Source organism: Apus apus, chromosome W (genome assembly GCF_020740795.1).
Source record: "Apus apus isolate bApuApu2 chromosome W, bApuApu2.pri.cur, whole genome shotgun sequence".
In the NCBI taxonomy this organism is placed as follows: domain Eukaryota; kingdom Metazoa; phylum Chordata; class Aves; order Apodiformes; family Apodidae; genus Apus; species Apus apus.
Window position 1 is genome coordinate 10850631 of NC_067311.1, and position 25533 is coordinate 10876163.

The 25533-nt window shown below is 41.2% G+C and overlaps 1 protein-coding gene across 3 annotated transcripts in view; it reads right to left on the reverse strand.

The window, feature by feature from the left end:
* The window catches only part of LOC127395154 (nipped-B-like protein), a 176805-nt gene that overhangs the window by 81245 nt on the left and 70027 nt on the right, over positions 1-25533 (reverse strand). For 2 of the 3 annotated variants that reach the window (XM_051641622.1, XM_051641623.1), the window contains exon 9: positions 8108-8740. The exons of the other annotated variant lie outside the window; for it this stretch is intronic. In XM_051641622.1, coding sequence (XP_051497582.1) covers positions 8108-8740 — 633 coding nt within the window. The remainder of the gene's footprint in view (positions 1-8107; positions 8741-25533) is intronic. 3 annotated transcript variants of the gene reach the window in all.

The window sequence follows — 25533 nt, forward strand, 5'->3', positions numbered from 1 at the left end:
TCACAGGTCTTTTCAAAGCTGTCCAAGCGCCCTGTCCCCCCCAATCAACAGTGTTGTGTAGACCACAAGAATCTATACCAATCGATATAATCTGGATACAAGGAAGATTTAAAATTACTTTAACAGTACTGATGAATGACCTATCAATGGAGTAAGGGCAAATATGCTTTCTTATTTTTCTACTCTTTCATGAACATTCAGCATTACTGGCAATGAGAGTTTGCTCTCATCTGACCCTTCCCCCAAAACCATATTCCAATAAGCAAAGAATTAACCAAAGAGACACGTTCCTATCAGTAGAAGAGATTTTCACAGCACTAGCTCCTCCCCTTGAAGGACAAACTCAGCAAACATAGGTCAAAAGACAGAAGAACCTCAGAAAGTACATTCATGATCCTGGTATAGAAAACTTTATGGAACAGAAGACAATTCCAAAGGATCCAAAGTAGAGATCAGAGGGCTTCCAATTGCTGCAGAGCAGAGGAAGAGATTTCTGAGAATCTGAATAGAAACAGCTGAGTCAAGAGACTTGATCAAACTTCTGGTCATTATGCAAAAAATAAAGTCCATAAGGAGGGATGTCCAAACTCATTCAGGTAAAAAAAAAAACAAACAACCCCCCCCAAAAAAAAAACAAAACAACAAAAACATGACAAAAAACCTCTAAAAGACTACAGGAGTCTGACATGCCTTAGGATTTAGCAGAATTCAGAATCTTCATTTTGGTAAAGTTCTGCTTGTTTTCTTATATATGACAATAATGCAATCAGCATAACTAGAGAATGAAATATGATCTTACAAATTTTTCTATTTAAGGATGCTTGGTAACTCATTATTCCCTGTCAACTACAGTAATAAAAAAGCAATATTACACTAGAAAATAACATTAATTGAATTACAGTAAATTATAATCAAACATCTCCACTTGTTTAGAGACTGAAAGCTGCAATTTAACCCCCCTGAATTTAATATTGCTTTTACAAACAATTGTATTTCAATTTATCTATGAGATATTTTTCTGACACAAATTCTGGGTTTTATCCATGTGATTACTTTGTGAAGAATCATAGTTTTGTAAACTCAATTATTAAAAAAATCTGAGCAAAACCTGAAGTGCAATTACTTTTGAAATACACAACGAATCACCTAATTTCAAAAAAATATTGCAATGCATTAACAATCAATGAAAACTACTTATTTTATGTATCACAGATTAACATATCCAATTAATTTCAAATTTATTTGTAGGAACAACAAACTTTAAAAATAAGCAAATCACTTTGAAATTTATTTGTGAACACTTTTAATCTCCCAGATGTTGATTTCATTCTGACATCATTCCTTGCATTAAAAAATATCTTCAATCACCTAAATCCAGTAATATTTATATGGGCTGATAATGAAAAGTCTGTGTTATCTTAGGTTGATGTTGGAGTGAACTTAGTGACTAGGAACTATAGAAATGCTGGGCTTAAACTGTTAATAAGTTTTATTAATTATACATGCTATTTCTTTATAAATATTTAAATCCATCAGATTAGATTCCCCCACATTGGACAGTTTTAAGTCTCAGCTTGACAGGGTGCTGAGCCTGCTCAAACCAGGACAGCCATTTCATACAAACTATAGTAGTACCTAGAAAGGTTGGACCAGATGATCCTTGAGGTCCCTTCCAACCTGACATTCTATGATTCTATGAAAATGCCTATACTTCTTTATAAAATGTGTTTTTCACTCAACCAGTATTTAATTATCTAAAAAAAATATGAAGTCATTTTTCCTAGATAGATGGGAAAATTGCAAAGCTTCATTGCAATTTGTCTAGATAGAAGAAGAATTTCTTCCACTTTTCTTAAAACATGTCTGAACACAAAACAAAAAGTCATCTATAGGATCTGGATAACACAAACCTGCTTTTTCTTGGGAAAGCTACATGAGGTGCCGGTTTCATCCATTACATAACACTACAAATGCAGAGGTAATGAAAGTTTGTATACACAAAATACACAATAACTGATTCTCACACTATCTTACTATATAGAGACACAATAATTTATATTTTATACTGTTTCATTTTATCTCCTGGTATTAGTGAGTGTAATCTTCAACAAGATTACTATACAAATGACTACACTCATATCTACATTTTTGAGTAAATAAAATCACTATAACATATTTTTGGAAATGAATGATAATATATTGGTTATAATTACATGTTCTGTCATTTCATTAATTGGATACATAAAATTAGACATAAACAAACTATTAATTCTTAATAGCGTTTTTCTGTTAGTCTCCTCTTTGGGGGACTTCTGGGGGGAGATGGGTAATGGAGAGAAAGGGAGAGGAGCTGGATAACAACTTAAATTATAAGATAAAAAGTTTACTTACCTATAACTGTAGTTTTGAGTTTTGCTCCGGCAGAATCACACTCTTGGGATGTGTGTGATTGCTGCTATGGGGCTTGAAATGAACTAAAAAAAAAGGGTCCACAGCAGGCATCCAGTGCCCCCTAACTGATCTATTACAGCTTACCTTCTTCCTAATTCAAAGTATCTACAGTGAGATTCTGAAGTGGGTAAAATGGATGCTCAGAAGTAAAATATATAGGGAGGAAAAAACATAGAAACAAGTAGGTTTGTCTCATTTTAAAAATGCTTCTAATGCTTTTAAGTTTTTAAAAAATAATACTAGCTTCCCAATGTAATGGTTAGTGATTAATGATTTCATGACCCTTCTCACAAACTCCAGAGAACAGTGCCTTTTACTTGTAAAAGTAGAACTCCTTAATCTGTTAAAACAGGTTATATAAAAGTGTCTTTGAAGTAGCTTAAAATATAACAGTGAACATACAATACTATGTATGGAAGAGCTCAAATTCAAATTTAGCAAATCTGAATAAAATAAAAAACAAAAGCAAGCTGAAAAAAGTCTGTGAAAAAAGATTGGTTGCTTTCTGTCTTTTTCAAGTAATTCTCAAAATTATCTTCCCTTTTCCTCTTTCTAGAAGACTCGGTGCTCCTTTTAATATTAATATCTTCAATATATTTGATTCACAGTATTTGGGGTATTTAGAAAAGCATGAAAGATCTTGAGGTAGACATCTTGAACCTGAAAATTAATTCAGTAGCAGGTCTAAATCTTGAAAGATAAGAAGAACTTAATGTAATGTTCAGGGAAAGATTTAGACTGAAAGTGACTAACTAGCTTTGAACTACTTGACTATAAGCAAAAAATAATCCACTTGTATCTGAACAATGGCAAAGCACAAGTTAATGCTTGTGAACTGAGGTTACCAAAATGAAATTTCTCCCTGAACACCTCCCCTCAAATAAAAAAGATTTCCAAGAAGAACAGAAATTCCTGGGATATAATTTTCTAAAACTTCACAGGATTTCCTGTACTTTCTTGGAGTAGTCAACTTCAGAATGTGAACTAAGCACAGCTCCAGTTAAGTGAACAAAATAGGTTCAAATCATGGACCTCTTCTTGTTTCAAAAGCATTCAGGAGCACCAAGCAGTACAGGAAATGTGACTACTGGCGGTGATTAAAAGAAAGTATGCATAAGGCTTCATTAATTCTTATTTCTTTAGAAAGGTATCCTGATGTACCTAAGCAAAGGATGGTTCACTTGTCAACTGATGTGGAAAAAGACAATCCCTTTCTGTATTAACCCTTCCAAATCACTTTTTTTCAACTCAAATAAGCAATAGCTGGATCTATCTGTGATATTACACAACTTTTCAAAAGACAAAAAATATTATCTAGTATTGATTGACAACTTTTATCTGATGAGGATATAAAGTCCATTGTGAGGGAGGCAATGGGAACAGAAAACCTGAGGCTTGTCATGTTCCATTGACTTATTTGGTTGTTCTGAGGCTATTAAATATTATACATGTATGAGAATTTAACTTTTGGTGCTGAGTGTCTTGATCTCCAAAAATCTCCAATTATTCCTTTCATTAACAGATACAGGCAAATTACATGCTAAATTAATCAATACAGAGAGACCTCCTTGACAGAAAAAGTAGGAAAAGGAGATGAACTCTTGTTGTTCCAGACAGAGGACAAGGATGAAACCAACTTTTTCAAATTTTGCACCTCTCTATCATGATGAAAAGACCATATAATCCACTTAATCCAAGATCCAGAAAGACCAAAAGGATAGAATTATAAAAACAGTGCTCTGAAAAGCACTCATGTATATGGAGGCAAAAGGTCTAGATTATAAAATCTCTCCTTATGCATATCTGATAGACATTAGGTCGAATCTACCAGATTTTGCATCAGCGATTTTTGCACTAAGAACTTCTTTTTCAGAAAGCAAAAGCATAAGAATCAGGTTCCAGAAAGATATGCTGCTTTTCAAAGGTGGTGGGACTTTTGCAAAACCCTGTTAGTTTCACCTCTGGAATGGAGACTGCCTCCTACCTTGAGAGGCTTTGTTTGGTGGAAACGAAATATTTATTTATTACAGAAAGTACTGTAATTTCTAAAGGACTCCAATCTCAATTTCCCACTCATACCAAACATTATAAAAGGACCTCAGCATTAAAAAAAACCCAACACCTTAGCATTGACTTAGGCAAGTGTAGTAGTTGCGTATTTTTTAGCAAGAATCCCCCCATAAAACACCTTCGCCTAAAATAAAGTTCTACCACACGACTGGTTCCCAACTTCAGAAAGAACATGTCATATCCATCCAAAACCTTACTGTTAAAAAAAAATAATCTGAAAACCTTCGATGAAGCATGGCCAGCAGGTCAAGGGAGGTGATTCTCCTCCTCTCCTCTGCTCTCATGAGACCTCACCTGGAGTACTGTGTCCAGTTCTGGAGCCCCCAACATAAGAAGGACATGGAGCTCCTGGAGAGAGTCCAGAGGAGGGCCACAAAGATAATCAGAGGGATGGAGGACCTCTCCTATGAAGACAGGCTGAGAGAGTTGGGGCTGTTCAGCCTGGAGAAGAGAAGGCTCTGGGGAGACCTCATAGCACCCTTCCAGTGCCTGAAGGGGGCCTACAGGAAAGCTGGGGAGGGACTTTTTACAAGGGCTTGTACTGAGAGGACAAGGGGTAATGGACTAAAACTGGAAGAGAGGAGATTTAGGTTAGACATTAGGAAGAAATTCTTTAGTGTGAGAGTGGTGAGACGCTGGAACAGGTTGCCCAGGGAAGTTGTGGAAGCCCCATCTCTTGAAGTGTTCAAGGCCAGGTTGGATGAGCAACCTGATCCAGTGGGAGGTGTCCCTGCCCATGCAGGGGCATTGGGACTACATGACCATTAAGGTCCCTTCCAGCCCAAACCATTCTATGATTCTATGATTCTATGATTCTATGATTCTATGAAGCATAGTACAGAAGAGACCACTAAACTTCTATCAAATCTTGCGAGTACAATTCTACTCAAAGTAATTTATGGAAGACAACAATGCGTGCCTAAACAGGAAATGTAGTGTGACTGTAATATATATTCCCATGCCTCAATTACAAAAGCAGCAAAGATGCTTTCATGCAGATTTTAGCATGTGCTAGCATCTAGAAGATCTCTATAAGGACGCTTGCCATGTATAGCATCAATTAGCACTATATGTTCCTGTACTAATTAGACCAAGTACATGCTATAATCACACTATTTTCTTGACATAATGTGATCTGAAGTTACAGTATGTGTACTAAAATGGACAGATGCCAGGGTTTTGCATACACACAGTAAGCAAATTCACTAAAAATTAATGGCTGGATGGTTACTGGATATATTTCTAACAGGCACATTCTCATAGAAACAATAGAGGAAGCTTCGTTCTGCAGTCACACCAAACCACATGGCTATAACTAGAACAATCACAGTGTATCAATTCGTAGACATACGTCAAACTTACGAGCAACAGCAACAGCATTATCAAAAAACACAAACCATATTTCTCCAAGATAAGTTGTCCCAAGACTGCTAAAAATCCTTCTACTCAATACTTTTCATTTATGGCTGAAACCTTGGCCACTGAAATGAAAAGCGCTACTGTCTAGCATAGGGGCAACTTACCACCAGTGAATAAATGGTGATCATTTGTCCCAATATAAGGCAGCAACTCTTGTACCTGATCCGTAGCAATTGCAGGAACTCAGGAAGAACTGAGACCTGGCAGAGGATGCAGGTAGATGGGAAGCATAAGGTTGTAATCCTTATTTGGTAAGATGGTTATTGAGCAGTGGTGAAAGGAAGAGATCACATTCTATAAAAATCACTCCTTTCCCCAAAATAAAGAAATCAGAGTCTGTCCATGGCTATGTAATTATGGTAAAAAAAACTTCACAACTAATGTTCAACATCTCCTGAAAGCCAGAACAAAAGAGAAAGTATGTTTTAATCTTGCTCTAAGTGTTTGAAGGCTGCTCTGCACCATCAAAAATACACTGCATTTTTTCAAATGTTTCTCAGATAAAATGTGCTGAAGACTCTACTCAAAATGTGGAGATATAAAAGTAGCTTTTTAAGTAGTAAGTGACAAACCACAAGCTCTCAATAAATAAATTTAAAATTAGTAAGCAAAGTAACAAATTCCACCATTTGTTATATCAAAATTAAAGGCAGTAGAGATCTCTTTTTAGGTGAGCACCTATTTTCTCTGTACAGTCACAAACCATTTTTCTAAAAAGACTTGATTTGGTTACCAAATAAGAAACACCTAAAAAGTTAATCCTTTTAGTAACTGAACAGGAACATCTACACATGCACAAACACAACTCTCTCTCTCCAGGCATCTTTAAAACCTGGAAAAAAAATCTTTGAATAGGGAGAAAATTTGTACTCTCTCTGCTGGTTAAAGAACCAAAACATATGTAAATGCAGTTGCCTCCAGGCAAGTATATTCAAAATGGACCATTTTCACCTATGAACTTCCAAAATCAGAATCTGCAGTTTTCCACTCTGCAAGATTTTTCATAGGAGTACTTAATAAATTAACATTATACTATAAAAGATTTTTTTTTTCTCAGAAGTTAAACACACTGCAGAGGAATCTTCTGAAAAATATTTATGTTAACCTATCACTATCTACTCTATAAACCACATCTTATCTTTAAGACTTACATGTAGGTTTTGCATCCAATTTTGATAGCCTAAAAACTTCAAACCAGTTAACAACAGGGGAAAAAAAGAAAGAAAAAAAATAATAATCAGAGGATTCAATGAAATCAGTTAAGACAACCAGTACAGCTCCTGAAGTGAAGAGCAAACATTTCAGTTGCTCATCTGGTTCTGTGCTAGAGACCATATAGATATATGGTAGTTCTCTAAAACTTGTAATGCCTACATAATAATGAATATCCCGTTGAATAAACATTGGAGACAATATAATAGTATACATAACCCAATCATTGCAGTGCCTTTAAAAGAATACGTTTTTAATCTAACACCTACGGGGGGGTCACAGATCTCCCCGTAGTGTCTGAGCCAGCAGAGTGAAGGTGCGACCTTGAAGACCCAGCAGTTAGAAAAACATTCCAATGTCTTATCAGCCTAGCTAGAACAGAGTGTTGCTAGTTAAAAGAAAGCTCACTGAAGGAAAAAAAATCAGTAAAAAGGGAAATTGGCTTCATCCTGGCTCAAACCAGGACACACCTCCTTCACATTAGGTTCAAACTGCGATATGAATAGAAATGTCATAAGAGTTTTCCATTATTTTCTTAAATTAGGCAACATAGACCGTTAATTAATAATTTAACTACCAAAACTTATTATAAATTTTTACTTATGGTACTGCTGGGATTTTAGAAACTATAAACATTGACTGTACTTCATTCAGCCTCATGGTTCAAAATAAGAGTAGCTTAAAAAGAATTTTGAAACAGAAGAGCTTCACTTTCCATCCATTAAGATCCCAAATAAAGAATACCAGATAATAAAAATATGCATATATGAGAGATTACAGTTCATTGTTGGAGGGGAATGGAGATGAATGTCATAGAATCACCTACACTGAGTAAAGAGAATTGAACTATATGAGAATGACAGGAAGGTGGGGTTTTATACATATATATGAGGTTTATATGCATATATATTTATATAATGTATATAGTGTACACACACACACACAATCCTTTTACCTTTATCTTGCACTTCTTTTGAAAATCGCTCCCTTTCAATAGCTGATTCACGTTCTATCCGCTCAATTTCAGCCAATGCATCCAATTCTACTTCATCATATGACGTTATAGCTCCTTGTTGCGAAACCTGTTGCTGTGTCTGTACCACAGGAGTTTGAGGTTGTTTTGCAGCAACTGAAGTGTTCTGTTGTAAAACAGGCACTTGTTGTGCCTGAAGGAAAGCTGTCTGTTCGTGCTGCGGCAAACACTGAGCAGTGTTTAGTGGGCGGTTAACATCCTGTGGAGTAACAGGTGTTTTAGAAGTCTGTCCTGGGTACTGCACGATAAAAGGAATATCACCCTCTGACACACTGCTGTTTTCCAAACCAGAAAGCATATCATCCTGCTGGTCCATATCCGAAGATCTTACACGAGTGAGTCTTAATGTAAGCTTAGTGGAGTCCTTGGAAGGAGAACTAATGATATCATACATTGCAGCTTTTTCAGTCTGGTCTTTTTCATCCTTGCCTAACTTCATTTTCTTTTGTTTCTTTTGCTTTCTTTCTGGAGAATCTAACAATATGTCTGGGGGTACATCTCTAGGTGATGAATAAGGTGGAAGCTGAGATTGTTGGATTAAAGGTTGTCTTGATCCTAGAATAATAATTCAGAAAAACTGAACATTTATGTTGTTCCATGTTTATATAAAACCACACTAAATAAAACCTACATAATATTAATATGTATTTGTACATATATCTATGTTCACAAAAAGGTCTAAATAAGATTGGTAGGAAGCACATCATTCCTAGATCAAGATGTAATCCAGATAGTTGCAGTGTATTCCCTAAGAATTTTAGCCGTGCACTGCAGGTAGAGAAGGGATCATTTCAGACAAGATGGAACAAAAAACCCAGCACACAAAAAAATAAATAAAAATAGTACCTGCAGGTTCAGAATATCAACTATTAAAAAATAGTCAATGAAAGCAAAATTACTTCAGAAAAAGGAAATATCAAAAATCTTCTTAATAAGATCCAGTGACAAAGACTTAATGATCAGTGTATAGGCATTAGACATTTCAGCCACATATTTTAAAGTAATTAATATATATATAAATCAAAACATACATAAACTATTTAACTTTTATTCTGACAGCTCATTTTCAACTGTTTTTTTTTGTTTGGTTGTTTTTTTAAAAAATCTTAAACTCATTCCAACCTCCCCACCATCATTTCAATCTAAAAAACACTAATTGTCTTCGAGCATTTTTCTATCATTCCCTGCCTTATCGCCTTTTTTTCAATGTATGACTTTTTACTTTTATGTGCATCCATTTCAGGCTTTGAGTATATATATATAAATTTTTAAAAGAGGACATTTTTAATTAAAAACATTCTCCAATTAACCACATTAAATTTTTTGTTCCTCAAATTAAACCAGCTCCCCATAACTGTTAGCCCAAAAAAAGCTTTGAAAATAAGAGAAGCTTTTCAACCTGACCCTATTGGTCCAGCCTCCTCTTGTTAAACAAAGCAAACATGTATCTGATGCCATTCATCCATTGGGGAATACTGATCTTCAGAAAGCACTGACTGAGATTATTATTAATCATTCTGTTTTAGGTCATCATAGGTCAATACTTCTAACAACACTCAAAAACTAATTGGAATACAAGTCCCCATGCTCTTCATTTAACACTTGATACAACACTAAACAAGAAAGGAGCTTTATTCTGAAGCTTAAATTTATATCAGAGATTTTAAGAAATATTAGGAATCATTAAGCAATATACTGACCTGTCCAAGAAAAAAAGAATGGATACCTATAATAAAGCTTCAATTCAAATGAAAGGTGTGACTTTACTGATGATTTCTTTGCACAGACTACTAGTTTTCTCTCTCTAGTACATTCTGTGAGAAATCCTGTAATCTCTGTATGTAGAGCAGGGTATAAAAAGGGTTTATTTTACCCCTTTCTGACCATCAGAAATAACTACATATTCTGCCAATAAAATCCACAATGTTGGGAAAGCCCATTTTTGACTCAGCCTGATTCTCAAGATCTTTTCTCTACTACTCCATTTCCTTTCCTCAAATTCGACACCACACTCAATCACTAGTACTAAAGACCTGAATATACTCTATGAAGATCTCTCACTGGCCTTCCACCAGAGATTCCCATCATTGTGATGACCCCTACACACACACATTCTCCTAATTACTGTCTCTTTAGATAATAATTTACAAGATCGTATCAGTGTAACGTATAGCAGAAAACATTAGCTACTTATTTTTTAAAAATTTTTCCTACTTTTTTTTTTTTTACAAATTTATTTTAAAGGAAGACCCAGGGAACTACAGACCATTCATTCTCACCTCTGTGCCCAGCAAGATCATGGAGCTGATCCTTCAGGAGGATCTGCTAAGGCACATGGAAAACATGGACGTGGTTGGTGGTAACCAACATGGCTTCACCAAGGGCAAAACCTGCCTAACAAATTTAGTGGCTTTTTATGATGAGGTCACAGCATCAGTGGACAAGGGAAGAGCAACTGATGTCATCTACCTGGACTCGTGCAAAGCATTTGACACTGTCCTGCATGACATCCTGGTCTCTAAATTGGAGAGACATGGACTTGATGGATGGACCACTCCCTGGATGAGAAATTAGCTGGATGGTTGCACTCAAAGAGTAATGGTCAATGGCTTGATGTCCAAATGAAGAACAGTGATGAGTGGCGTTCCTCAAGGGTCGGTAGTGGGACTGGTGCTGTTTAGCATTTTCGACAGAGATATGGACAGTAGAAATGAGTGCACCCTCAGCAGGTTTGCCAATGGCACCATGCTGTGTGGTGTGGTTGACAAGCTGGAGGGAAGGGAGGCCATCCAGAGGGATCTTGACAGGTTTGAGTGGTGGGCCCATTATAACCTCATGAAGTTCAACAAGGCCAAGTGCAAGGTCCTGTACCTGGGTTGGGGCAATCCCAAGCACAGTTACAGGCTGGATGGAGAATGGATGTAGAGGAGGCCTGAGGAGAAGGATTTGGGGGTGTTGGTTGATGAGAAGCTCAACATGAACCAGCAATGTATGCTTGCATCCCAGAAAGCCAACTGTGACCTGGGCTGCATCAGAGGAAATGTGACCAGCAGGTCAAGGGAGGTGATTCTCCTCCTCTCCTCTGCTCTCATGAGACCTCACCTGGAGTACTGTGTCCAGTTCTGGAGCCCCCAACATAAGAAGGACATGGAGCTCCTGGAGAGAGTCCAGAGGAGGGCCACAAAGATAATCAGAGGGATGGAGGACCTCTCCTATGAAGACAGGCTGAGAGAGTTGGGGCTGTTCAGCCTGGAGAAGAGAAGGCTCTGGGGAGACCTCATAGCACCCTTCCAGTGCCTGAAGGGGGCCTACAGGAAAGCTGGGGAGGGACTTTTTACAAGGGCTTGTACTGAGAGGACAAGGGGTAATGGACTAAAACTGGAAGAGAGGAGATTTAGGTTAGACATTAGGAAGAAATTCTTTAGTGTGAGAGTGGTGAGACGCTGGAACAGGTTGCCCAGGGAAGTTGTGGAAGCCCCATCTCTTGAAGTGTTCAAGGCCAGGTTGGATGAGCAACCTGATCCAGTGGGAGGTGTCCCTGCCCATGCAGGGGCATTGGGACTACATGACCATTAAGGTCCCTTCCAGCCCAAACCATTCTATGATTCTATGATTTTAAGGCAATGACTACCACTCACTAGAAATATAGGCTGCATTTTTATTTCTATAAATATTAGAGGCATCTCAAAACTTTTCAAAGAGATTTTTCTGACATCTAACTCTTGAATTATCTTAAATTAATACTTCTGAAGTTGCAACAATGGAACATGTATAGTTTTTCATATTTAGACTTCAAACAGAGGACAACAAGGGCAAGGGCGAGTGTAGGGTCCTGCATCTGGGGAGGAAGAACCCCACTCACCAATATAGGCTAGGGGTGGACCTGCTGGAAAGCAGTTCTGAGGAGAAGGATCTGGGAATCCTGGTAGATAGTAAATTATCCATGAGCCAGTAATGTGCCCTTGCCACCAAGAAGGCAAATGGAATTCTGGGGTGCTGTGACATTCGGGATATATGGTGCTTGTCTCGAACAATCCAAGAGATAAACAGTGTGTTCAGACACTCAGGGTGACTGGTGCTTGTCTTGAGACATCTAAGGGTTAAGCAGGATTTATTGCTGGACTAAAGAGATGTCTCAGTAACCCACTGAACTGTTTTACTCAGCAAGCCCCCATAAGCCCCCCACTGTATCAACAATGTGGCAAATGCCACAGGCAACTGTGAACCAGGGAGTTTGGTGTGGGATGTGCTGAGACTGGAGACAAAGAAGCACACAATTGGTGCCACACCTAGCACTGAGAAAGGACATCCAGTGATAACCAGGCCTTGAATTAATTAAGAGACTCAAAGAGCGTTTCATGTAAATCACCAACTTGGCAGAAAAAGATATGGATAATTGGACCAAAGGAATGCACGAGGTGATAAATAATTTTGCTACACACGTGGAACAGTGACTGGATGACTGCCGTGGCGTATCCCAGGAATTAACTGTATAAAAGAGTGCCAGTCTCAAGATGCCTCCTAGAATCAGACCACCACCCCACCCTCTACTATGAGACCAACGGGATGCCGCTGGAACTCTGGGTGGTGACTTTCCTTTAACTCTTTATTTCTTTTCCTGACCTTTCTCTTTTGTAGTTTAGGGTTAGTTATTGCATCTGTTATAAGCTTATGATAAATATATAGTTGCAACTCTTACCAGCTGATCTGTACCTAAATAAAAGCCTGTTTGTGCACCCGATATTGTATTATCTTTGTTTGGCCCTGGCAGGATCGCAAAGAACCTCCATGTATCTGATTATTGAATTGTGACAGGTGCATAAGGAAGAGTGTGGCCAGTAGGTCAAGAGAGGTCATTCTCCCCTTTTATTCTGCCCTAGTGAGGCCACATCTGGAATACTGCGTCCAGTTCTGGGCTCCCCAGTTCAAGAGAGACAAGGAGCTACTAGAGAGTCCAGTGGAGGGCAACAAAGATGATTGGGGGATTGGAGCATCTCTCTTATGAAGAAAGGCTGAGAGAGTTGGGACTCTTTAGCCTGGAGAGGACAAGACTAAGAGGAGACCTTATTAAAGCCTACAAGCACCTAAAGGATGGGAGCAAGGAGGATGGAGCCAGACTCTCTTCAGTAGTTCCTAGTGACAAGATGAGGGGCAATGGGCATAAGCTGGAACACGGGAAGTTCCATCTGAACATGAGAAAAAACTTCTTTACTGTGAAGGTGACAAAGCACTAGAACAGGCTGCCCAGGGAGGTTGTGGAGTCCCCTTCTCTGGAGACATTCAAAACCTGCCTGGATGCATTCCTGCGTAATGTGCTCTAGGTTATCGTGCTTTAGCAGGGGAGTTTGACTAGATGATCTTTCAAGGTCCCTTCCAACTCTGACAATTCTGTGATTCTGTGACACAGATTTGATTCTCCCTCATCCTAAACTTTTAAATAAATTTGACAAGATTGTTCTGATACGTATTCATTTGGTATGTCTCATGCTGAAAAGTAACACTGCAGCAACAGATAAGGTGGTTCTTTTTAACCTTGAATAGACTTGAGGAAGTCAAAAGGATTTCAGTGCATTCCATTGAACGTACTTAGAATCCAGTAAATGAAAAAATGTAAGGAAAGTTCTCCCTCTCCTAGGCAGCACTACAAATAGCTATTTGAAGGCATCTTCCTCCTGAAGGAAATTCTGGAAAGGTGTTTATAGTAAGGCCTATACGCTACATTTTAAGAGTACATGTTCTGACAATAACTTCATGTTTCCAAGATGTCTGATGATGGCTAAGCCTCTAGCAACAAAGGGGCTTAGAAGCTACAATACCTATGTACCGAGGTGAAAAGAAATTGAAGATTAAGCATTCTGTAACAGTTTCATTCTACCACAGCAATTAAGGGTTTTGAACAGATATCACACACTGAACATTCAGCATCAACATTCTGTTAGATGCTTAGGCTTCAGATAAAACATCACCATTATACAGAGAGAGTTGTGCCTATTACTGTTGAAGTCAGTCTGGAATGCTCCCTATGGGAGGAGGTTTGAACCATTATATGTCTGAGAACAAAGGTTTTACAAGACTTTCTGATAACAGAAGAAATGTTTTTTATTTAAAAAATAGACAGACAGGCATGATCTTGTTTGCTGAACCAGTTGATATTCCAAGATTAAGAAGGCCTTTTCTACAAAATACTATCAATGTAGTAAATCATACAATGATCTTAGGAAATTATCCTTGGGAATTAACCAAATTTCAGAATATTCTTTTAGAATAGAGAAATATGTAGGTATATTTTGAGGCTAGATCTAGGGCTGTGCAGTAATTCAGGAAAAAATAACTGATTTCCTGTAGTTGATCTTCCACAGCATAAGAACTTTGTCCAAATTCTTTTTGTATGACAGCAATATGTAAAACTTGTGAGATAAAAAGAGATTCTGCACTTATTTGGGAAGGACACTGTATTATTACTGAACAGCAAATACTGATGGTCATCCAGATAATGCCAAAAGTAGCTGTGAAGCAGGTAACAGGATAGGAAATAAGGCCTCTACAGATAACAAATATGCCCATCAACAATAGCTCCATAGTCCTTCAGTAACAGGCATCCTGACCACCCATTATAATGCTGGGACTGGTTCTCTGTATGTGCTCATTTTGGCTGGGATAGAGTTGATTTTCTTCATAGTAGCTAGTATGGGGCTATGTTTTGGATTTGTGCTGGAAACAGTGTTGATAATGCAGGGATGTTTCTGTTATTGCTGAGCAGTGCTTACACAGAGTCAAGGCCTTTTCTGCTTCTCACACCACCCCACCACTGATTAGGCTTGGGGTGCACAAGAAGTTGGGAGGGCACACAGCCAGGACATCTGACCCCAACTGACCAAAGGGACATTCCATACCATATGATGTCATACTCAGCATATAAAGCTGGGGGAAGAAGAAGGAAGGGGGGGCGTTTGGAATGATGCCATTTGTCTTCCCAAGTAACCATTATGCATGATGGAGCCCTGCTTTCCCAGAGATGGCTGAACGCCTGCCTGCTGATGGGAAGGAGTGAATGAATTCCTTGGTTTGCTTTGCTTGCACATGCAGCTTTTGCTTTCCCTATTAAACTGCCTATCTCAATCCACAAATTTTCTCACTTTTACTCTTCCGACTCTCTCTCCCATCCGACTGGGGGGGAGTGGACGAGTGGCTCTATGGTGCTTAGTTGCTGGCTGGGGTTAAACTATGACACTGTACTAATAGGTTTTCCTACTGATTCCTAGTGGTAGATATAGAAGTAGTTTTATCAACTAGGTGGATAGATGATGGTAGGGAGGTAGATGTGGTTTACCTTGATTTCAGTAAGGCAGTTGACACTGTCTCCCACAGCATCCTCATAGATAAACTGAGGAAGTGTGGTCTTGATGGTCAGGTAGTGAGATGGATCAAGAACTGGTTGAAAGGAAGAAGTCAGAGAGTTGTGGTCAACGTGACAGAATCTAGTTGGAGGTCTGTGACTAGTGGAGTCCCTCAGGGGTCGGTACTGGGACCGGTACTATTCAGTATTTTCATCAATGACCTGGATGAGGGAACAGAATGTACCCTCAGCAAGTTTGCTGATGACACTAAACTGGGAGGTGTGGCTGACACACCAGAAGGCTGTGCTGCCGTTCAGCAAGACCTGGACAGGCTGGAGTGTTGGGCGGGGAGAAACTTGATGAAATTCAACAAGGGCAAGTGTAGAGTCTTGCATCTGGGGAAGAACAACCCCATGTACCAGTAGAGGTTGGGGGCTGACCTGCGGGAGAGCAGTGTAGGAGAAAGGGACCTGGGGGTCCTGGTGGACAGGAGGATGACCATGAGCCAGCAATGTGCCCTTGTAGCCAAGAAGGCCAATGGCATCCTGGGGTGTATTAGAAAGGGTGTAGTTAGTAGGTCAAGGGAGTTTCTCCTCCCCCCTCTTCCGCCTTGGTGAGGCCGCATCTGGAATATTGTGTCCTGTTCTGAGCCCCTCAGTTCAAGATGGACAGAGAACTGCTTGAAAGAGTCCAGCGCAGAGCCACAAAGATGATCAAGGGAGTGGAACATCTCCCTTATGAGGAAAGGCTGAGGGAGCTGGGTCTCTTTAGCTTGGAGAAGAGGAGACTGAGGGGTGACCTCATCAATGTTTACAAATACATTAAGGGCGAGTGTCTGGAGGACAGGGCCAGGGTTTTTACAGTGATGTCCAGTGATAGGACAAGGGGCAATGGCTGCAAACTGCAACATAGGAGGTCATAGAATCATAGAATCATAGAATCATAGGGGTTGGAAGGGACCTCGAAAGATCATCTAGTCCAACCCCCCTGCCAGAGCAGGGTCACCTAGAGTACATCACACAGGAAGGCGTCCAGGCGGGTCTTGAATATCTCCAGTGAAGAAGACTCCATAACCTCTCTGGGCAGCCTGTTCCAGTGCTCTGTCACTCTCATAGTAAAAAAATTTTTTCTGATATTCACCTTAAACCTCCTATGCTCCAATTTGTATCCATTACTCCTTGTCCTATCACTGGTCTTCACTGAAAAAAGCTTAACTCCATCTTCTTGACACTCACCCTTTACGTATTTGTAAACATTGATGAGGTCACCCCTCAGTCTCCTCTTCTCCAAACTAAAGAGACCCAGCTCCCTCAGCCTTTCCTCATAAGGGAGATGTTCCACTCCCTTAATCATCTTTGTGGCTCTGCGTTGGACTCTTTCCAGCAGTTCCCTGTCCTTCCTGAACTGAGGGGCCCAGAACTGGACACAATACTCCAGATGTGGCCTCACCAATACAGAATAGAGGGGGAGGAGAACCTCTCTTGACCTACTAACCACACCCTTTCTAATGCACCCCAGGATGCCATTGGCCTTCTTAGCCACAAGGGCACACTGCTGGCTCATGGTCATCCTCCTGTCTACTAGGACCCCCAGGTCCCTTTCACCTACACTGCTTTCAAGCAGGTCAGCCCCCAACCTGTAGGTCACATGTAAACATCAGAAAAAACTTCTTTACTGTGAGAGTGACAGAACACTGGAACAGGCTGCCCAGAGAGGTTGTGGAGTCTCCTTCTCTGGAGACATTCCAAACCCGCCTGGACATGTTCCTGTGTCATGTGCTCTAGGTGATCTTGCTCTGGCAGGGGGGTTGGACTAGATGATCTTTCGAGGTCACTTCCAACCCCTAAGATTCTGTGATTCTGTAACTGCTGTAGTAATTTGCAAACTTCTTTTTTCTGTGACTCTTGACTAATTTCTTATAATCTCCTTTATAATGCAAGCAACTATAACATGTATTGCATTGACAATAACTTGGTCTTAAAATCGTAAAGTTTCAAAAACATTTCTTGTTTGTCTACCATGGAATAATTTCACTTGCTCATGGTACATCAGTAACTTGAGTAGCAAATAAATAAGCTTCTGTCCAGGAGACTGCACACATCACTGACATCTAAATCTTACAGTTTTTGTCTGTACACTTTCTAATTATACCACAGTACTCAGCCTGAGACTGTAAGAGAAATTCCTCCTTACCCTCTCAGCTACCTTTACCGAATAGGTACAAAGCCCTGGTAGATGAAGCACACAATGAGATAGGAGAGGAGGAACCTATGCAAGTATTCTCGCCAAGGTCAGATCAAGAAATTCCTCGCAACAAGACCTGCTTTAAGACTAGCACCAAGAAGAAACAACGGCAAGTTAAGGTCAATGGTGACTTCCTCCTGAGGGGAGTGGAAGCATCCATTTCCACACTGAACCCTCTTTTTAGGGAAATTCACTGCCTCCCTGAGGTCTGAATCAGGGATGTCACCAGATGACTGATGATCTCAGTACAGCCTTTGGATTATTATCCATTCCTGCTCTTTCATGTGGGTACTAAGGATATTTCAACAAAAATCTAAGGTAAATCAAAAGATATTTCAGAGCCCTGGGAAGAATGCTAAAAAAATCAGGAGCACAAGTAATGTTTTCCTCAATCTTCCCAGTAATGGGGAGAGACTTTAGAAGAAACAGACAAGCTCAAGACACCAATACCTGTCTCCAGGACTGGTGCCTTCACCAGAACTTTGGATTTTATAACCATGGAAGTTTTTGAAACACAAGGTATGCTGGAGTCTGACAGGATCCACCTGTCCTGATGGGGAAAACACATATTTGCTCATAAGCTGACAGGAGCGACATAGAGAGCTTTAAAGAAGAATCAGTGGGGGAAAAGGATACCAACAGGAAAGCTAAAGGTAAACCAAGGGTGGGCATGGCATCCCCTGAGGGTGACAGTGCTAGTGGGAACATTTACACTGCTTCAGGGAGCACATCTGAAACTCTTGTACACCGACACATGCAGTATGAGAAACAAACAAGATGAACTGGAAGCCTTGGTCCATTCCCAGAGTTATGATGTCATTGGTATTAGTGAGACTTGGTGGAATGAGTCCCATGACTGGAGTGCTGAGATGAAGAGCAACAGGCTTTTCAGGAGGGATGGGCAGGCAAGGTGGCTTTCTATATAGCTTCTTATAACAATCCAATAACAAGCTGAGGAAGTATGGTGTAGACAAAAATACTGCAAGATTACAGTATATCCTATTGCAAAAATGTGTTTAGAGTATCAGTTGCTCTTGGCAAAAATGGATGAACAGACTACAGGTGAACAAGTGCACCTTTCCAGAGGACTGTTTTAAGAATAGTAGTATAAAATATTTGTCATTACTAACTTTTCATGTAACAGAATTAGAGAGCATTTTATTAATCTAAAGATCATAAGAATCTTTTGGTGTCGAGTGTTTGAGGCCCACAACTGCTTTTAAAAACAGAGTCAAAATTTACAGTTTTCTTGACTAATTGGAATCACTTTCTGAAACAAAAGAAATTCAGTAAGAAGAAGCACAAACTTTTTATTCATCTGAGAAAGAGCAATTGTAAAATGAGAAGACAGATAAGCTCTACAGAAAGACAGCAATATGTTTATAACAGCCTGCAGCACGAATCTAAGTTATCACCAAAAAGCAGCTATATTCATATATAACAGTAGTATTGTACAAGGTCATTTATAGTACTTTTCTTACTACTCATCCTTCAAAGTCCTCAAATAGTTTTATCTACAACTTAGGGCAGTACAACATCAAGACAAATGTAGACCGATTAGAATTCACATAAAAACATCAAAGACAATTAAAAGCTCAAAAATAATTTCTTATGTAAAGATGATAGAAAGAAACTGTGCTGTTCAGTCTGTAGAAGATTAGATTAGTGCAAGATATAACATTCTTTGCTATGTAAATGATTGCGGTATAAAAAAATAAAAGGACGTTAATTGTTTTTCCTTACCCATTGGAAAGAAGTGTCATGCCTAACAACAAATTATTCAGGCAAAGCATCAGGAGAAAAGCTTTCTAGCATTAAGAATTTGAACAGGTTGCATGGCAAGAGTAAGTAAACTCATTTACTGACATTTTAACAAAAAAAAATAGATGGAAGTTATTAGGAATGATACTGGTACAGCTCAACATGAGGGTAAGAAGATGGAAAGCCCCCAAACCCTTTCCTGCTTTATTTTCTAAAAATCACAGATTCTTCCTCTGTAAATCTTCCCAAGTTTTGTACTAGATCTAAATAAATTATGTATTTTGATTAACAGACTATATTGACATTAGTTTTCAAAGAGCATAACTTAATTTAAAAATCAAACTTAAAGGGATATTATATGAGACAGACAACGTAGAACATACATGGGAGGTTTTTCAGGACAGATTGTAATAATTTTCCACATACTTTTTCAATAATTTATAGGGAAGAGTCCCACCACTTTCTCCAGAGCTTCAAATGCCTCATGAAAAACCTCAGCTTTGGCTGTTTTAGCTTAGAACTGCTGTATTCAAAAGCATTCTTGTGTAGAAAGTTGAGGCTTGAAGAAAGAAACAAGAAAGAATGCTTATTTTGCCCTGTCACAAAATATCTTTGAATAAATTTCTTTCACCTTTCTTTTGCAGGAGAAAAGGTGAGATGATAATTTTCTTAACAAGTACTTTTGAGAGCACTGAAGTCTGTACTGTATGGAAAAAGGACTGTAAATATATGAACAGTTCTCTTTGGAAAACAAAGGACTAAAAGCATTGTGGAATGCTTTCCTTTAACCAAATCTTTAGAAGTTGTCTTTAAAAAAATATATCTTCTGAGACTCCAGAGTAGTGGGAAAGTAGAACAAATGGAAAAAAGATTGTGATGGCTAATCAATCTTGGATAATGCACACCCTACCTTCCCTGAAACAAATCCTGTTTGTTGACAGGGCTCATGATACAGAGAAATCCCTATACTCTCTTCTTCATCTGGCTAACATGGTATCTTAGAGAACAGGGGGCAATGGCAACAAGTTCCTGCCTGGTGCAGCAGGTGCTGCAGGAATGTCTCCCCAGCAACCACCATAGCTTCCCAGCTGCCATTGCAAAATAAGCACAATGCTCTGCATCCTGTTGACAGGTATGATGGTTCCCCTAGTTTGGAGGTGTCACTGAGGTTAAGTTAGACTAAAACCCTCATAAAAATGCTTCAGCAAAGAAAAAAAGATGGGTCATTGTCATAGGTGACTCACTTCTGAAGGGAGTAGAGGGCCCGACATGCAGACCGGACTCACTTCGTAGGGAAGCCTGCTGCCAAGTCAGTGATTTCAGTGGAGGTAGGGAATGGAGATCCATGTGGCAACAAAGATGCAAGGGTTACTACTGGTGGGTTAGAGTCATAGAATGGTTTGAGTTGTAAGGGACCTAGAAGATCATCTAGTTCCAACCCCCCTGCATGGGCAGGGACACCTCCCACTAGATCAGGTTGCTCAGAGCCCCATCCAACCTGCCCTTGAATGCTTCCAGGGATGGGGCTTTGACAACTTTCCTGGGCAACCTGTTCCAGTGTCTCACTATCCTCACACTAAAGAATTTCTTAGGTACCAAGGATGTGCCTGAGAACAGACAGGTAGGCATTAGGATTTCTCCTTGCAAAAAGGTGGCAGGGCCATCAGCCCAACTGAAGTGCGTCTACAAAAACGCAGGTGGCATGGGCAACAAACGGGAGGAGCTGGAAGCCATTGTGCAGCAGGAAAACGATAATATCATCACCATCACAGAAATGCGGTGGGACGACTCGCATGACTGGAGTGCTGCAATCAATGGCTACAAGGTCTTCAGAAGGGATAGGCAAGGAAGGAGAGGTGGTGGGGTCACCCTGTATGGTAGGGAATGTTATGAATGCCTAGAATGTAATGATAGTGACAATAGGGTTGAGTGCTTATGGGTAAGAATCAGGGGGAAGGCCAAAAAGGCAGACATCTTGATGTGAGTCTGTTACAAAACACCCAACCAGGATAAATATTCTATAGGCATCTGAGAGAAGTCTCTCGATCGCTTGCCCTTGAAGTTCTCCATGAAAACAACTTCCCAGATGTCTGCTGGAAATATAATACAGCAGAGAGGGAACAGTTTCAGAGGTTCCTTGAGTGTGTAGAGGATAACTTCCTGATGCAGCTGGTGAGGGAGCCTACTAGGGAAGGTGCCCTGCTGGACCTGCTGTTTGTCAACAGAGATGGGCTTGTGGAGGATGCAACTGTTGGAGGCCATCTTGGGCATGGCAATCACAAAATGATAGAGTTCTCTATTCTTGGATAAGTAAGGACAAATGCCAGCAGAACTGCCACCTTGGACTTCCAGTGGGCAGACTTGGACCTGTTTTAGAGACTGGTTGACAGAGTCCCTTGGGAGGCAGTCCTGAAGGGCAAAGGAGTCCAGGAAGGCTGGGCATTCTTCAAGAAGGAAGCCTTAAAGGCACAGGAGGAGGCTGTCCCCCTGTGCCGAAAGATGAGCCGGTGGGGAATAAGACAGGCCTGACTGAATAGAGAGATGTGGCTGCTACTCAGAAGAAAAAGGAGGGTTTATGGCCTTTGGAAAAAGGGACAGGTCACTCAGGATGAGTACAAAGATGATGTGAGGCTCTGCAGGGAGAAAATCAGGACCAAAGCCCAACTAGAAATCAATCTGGCTGCAGCTGTCAAAGACAACAAGAAACCCTTCTACAAATATATTAGCAACAAAAGGAGGACTAAGGAGAACCTCTATCCGTTATTGGATGCAGGGGGAAACATAGTGATCAGGGATGAGGAGGAGGCTGAGGTACTTAATACCTGCTTTGCCTCAGTCTTTAGTAGTAGGACCAGTTGTTTACTGGGTACCCAGTCCCCTGAGCTGGAAGACAGGGATAGGGAGTAGTTTGAAGTCCCCATAGTCCAAGAGGAGATGGTCAGTGACCTGCTGCACCACTTAGATACACACAAGTCTATGAGGCCAGATGGGATCCACCCAAGGGTACTGAGGGAGCTGGCAGAAGTGCTCACCAAGCTGCTTTCCATCATTTACCAGCAGTCCTGGCTAACAGGGGAGGTCCCAGTAGACCGAAGGCTGGCAAATGTGCCCCCCATCGACAAGAAGGGCCAGAAGGAAGACCCGGGGAACTACAGGCCTGTCAGCCTGACCTCGGTGCTGGGGAAGGTTATGGAGCAGATCATCTTGAGTGCCATTATACAGCATGTGCAGGACATCCAGGTGATCAGGCCCAGTCAGCATGGGTTCATGAAAGGCAGGTCCTGCTTGACAAACCCAATTTTCCTTCTATGACAAGGTGACCCACTTAGTGGATGAGGGAAAGGCTGTCGATGTTGTCTACCTGGACCTTAGTAAAGCTTGTGACACTGTTTCCCACAGCATTCTCCTGGAGAAACTGGCCTAGACCGGCATACTCTTTGCTGGGTAAAAAACTGGCTGGCTGGCTGGGCCCAAAGAGTTGTGGTGAATTAATTTAAATCCAGTTGATGGCCAGTCACCAGTGGTGTTCCCCAGGGCTCAGTGTTGGGACGAGTCCTCTTTAATATCTTTATCAATGATCTGGATGGGGGGATTGAGGGCACCCTCAGGAAGTTTGCAGATGACACCATGTTGGGAGCAAGTGTTGATCTGCTTGAGGGTAGGAAGGCTCTGCAGAGGGACCTGGACAGGCTGAATCGATGGGCTGAGGCCAGTTGTATGAGGCTCAACAAGGCCAAGTGCCAGGTCCTGCACTTGGGTCACAACAACCCCAGGCAACGCTACAGGCTTGGGGAAGAGTGGCTGGAAAGATGCCCAGCAGAAAAGGACCTGGGGGTGCTGTTTGACAGCTGGCTGAACATGAGCCAGCAGTGTGCCCAGGTGGCCAAGAAGGCCAACAGCATCCTGGCCTGCATCAGAAATAGTGTGGCCAGAAGGATTAGGGCAGTGATTTCCCCCCTGTACTCAGCAGTGGTGAGGCTGCACCTTGAATCCTGTGTTCATTTTTGGGCCCCTCACTACAAGAAGGACATTGAGGTGCTGGAGCATGTCCAGAGAAGGGCAATGGAGTTGGTGAAGTGTCTGGAACACAAGTCTTATGAGGAGCGTCTGAGGGAACTGGAGCTGTTTAGTATGGAGGAGGCTGAGAAGAGACCACCTCTACAACTACCTGAAAGGAGATTGTAGTGAGATGGGTGTCAGTCTCCTCTCCAAAGGAACTGGTGATAGGGCAAAATGAAATGGCTTCAAGTTGTGCCAGGGGAGGTTCAGATTGGATATTAGGAAAAATATCTTTACTGAAAGAGTGGTCAAGCATTGGAACAGGCTGCCCAGGGAAGTAGTAGAGTCACCATCCCTGGAAGTACTTTGAAGACCTGTAGATGTGGTGGTTAAGGACATGGAGTTAGGTAAATTGTTGGACTTGGTGATCTTAAAGGTCTTTTGCAACCAGGATTCTGTGATTGTGTGAATTCAAGGCTGTATAATCACATTCTCCATCTCAGTAAGTCCTTGGTACTTCCATGTTCAAAGCAGAAATGCAGTCTGTATCAGTACCTTTGGTAATTGTCTCACATTTCTATGTTATATAAGAAGATTAGATCATGGAATCATAGAATGGTTTGGGTTGGAAGGGAGCTAGAAGATCATCTAGTTCCAACCCCCCTGCATGGGCAGGGACACCTTCCACTAGACCAGGTTGCTCAAAGCCCTGTCTAACCTGGCCGTGAACACCTCAAGGGAAGGGGCATCCACAGCCTCCCTGGACAAACTGTTCCAGTGCCTCACCACCCTCACAGTAAAAAATTTCTTCCTAGCATCTAACCTAAATCTCCCCTCTTCCAGTTTCCATTACCCTTTGTCCTCTCAGTACAAGCCCTTGTAAAAAGTCCCTCCCCAGCTTTCCTGTAGGCCCCCTTCAGGCACTGGAAGGGTGCTATGAGGTCTCCCCAGAGCCTTCTCTTCTCCAGGCTGAACAGCCCCAACTCTCTCAGCCTGTCTTCATAGCAGAGGTGCTCCAGCCCTCGGATCATCTTTGTGGCCTCCTCTGGACTTGCTCCAAGAGCTCTATGTCCTTCCTGTATTGAGGGCTCCAGAATTGGACACGGTACTCCAGGTGGGGTCTTACCAGAGCGGAGTAGAAGGGTAGGATCACCACCCTCGACCTGCTGGCCACACTTCTTTTGATGCAGCCTAGGATGTAATTGGCTTTCTGGGCTGCGAGTGTACATTGCCAACTCATTTTGAGCTTTTCATTGACCAACACCCCCAGGTCCTTCTTCTGTTCTCAATCCATTCTCGCCCAACCTGTAATTGTGCTTGCGGTTGTCCCAACTCAGGTGCAGAACCTTACACTTGGCCTTGTTGAACTTCATGAGGCTGGCATGGGCCCACCTTTCAAGGTCCCTCTGGATGGCATCCCTCCCCTCCAGTGTCTTGAACACACCACACAGCTCGGTGTCGTCAGCAAACATGCTGAGGGTGCACTTGATTCCATTGTCCATGTCGCTGACAAAGATGTTTGTCCTGGTTTGAGCCAGGATGAAGCCACTTTTCCTTATACTGTTGTTTTTTTTTTTTCCTTCAGTAAGCTTTCTTTTAACTAGCAACATTCTGTTCTAGCTAGGCTGATAAGACATTGGAATGTTTTTCTAACTGCTGGGGCTTCAAGGTCGCACCTTCACTCTGCCGGCTCAGACACTACGGGGAGATCTATCACCCCCCCGTGGGAGGCTGAGTTAGACAGACAGCAAAATTGGCCAGAGATGTTCCATTCCATATATCTACGTAAGCTCAGAGGAAGGTCAGAGATCACAGAAGACAACTTCCTTCCTGCTTCTTCCTTTCTCTTCTGTCCATGGCCGGCGTCCAGGGAGGACTCCGTCCATCCATCACCATCGACCCCTAGGCTCGAGCTCTCCTGACCCTCATCACTCTCCGCTTTCTCCAGCAGCAGCTCCGGGGTTTTTTTTGGGACTGTTCACAGCTAAGGAGAGTGCTGTGGGAGTT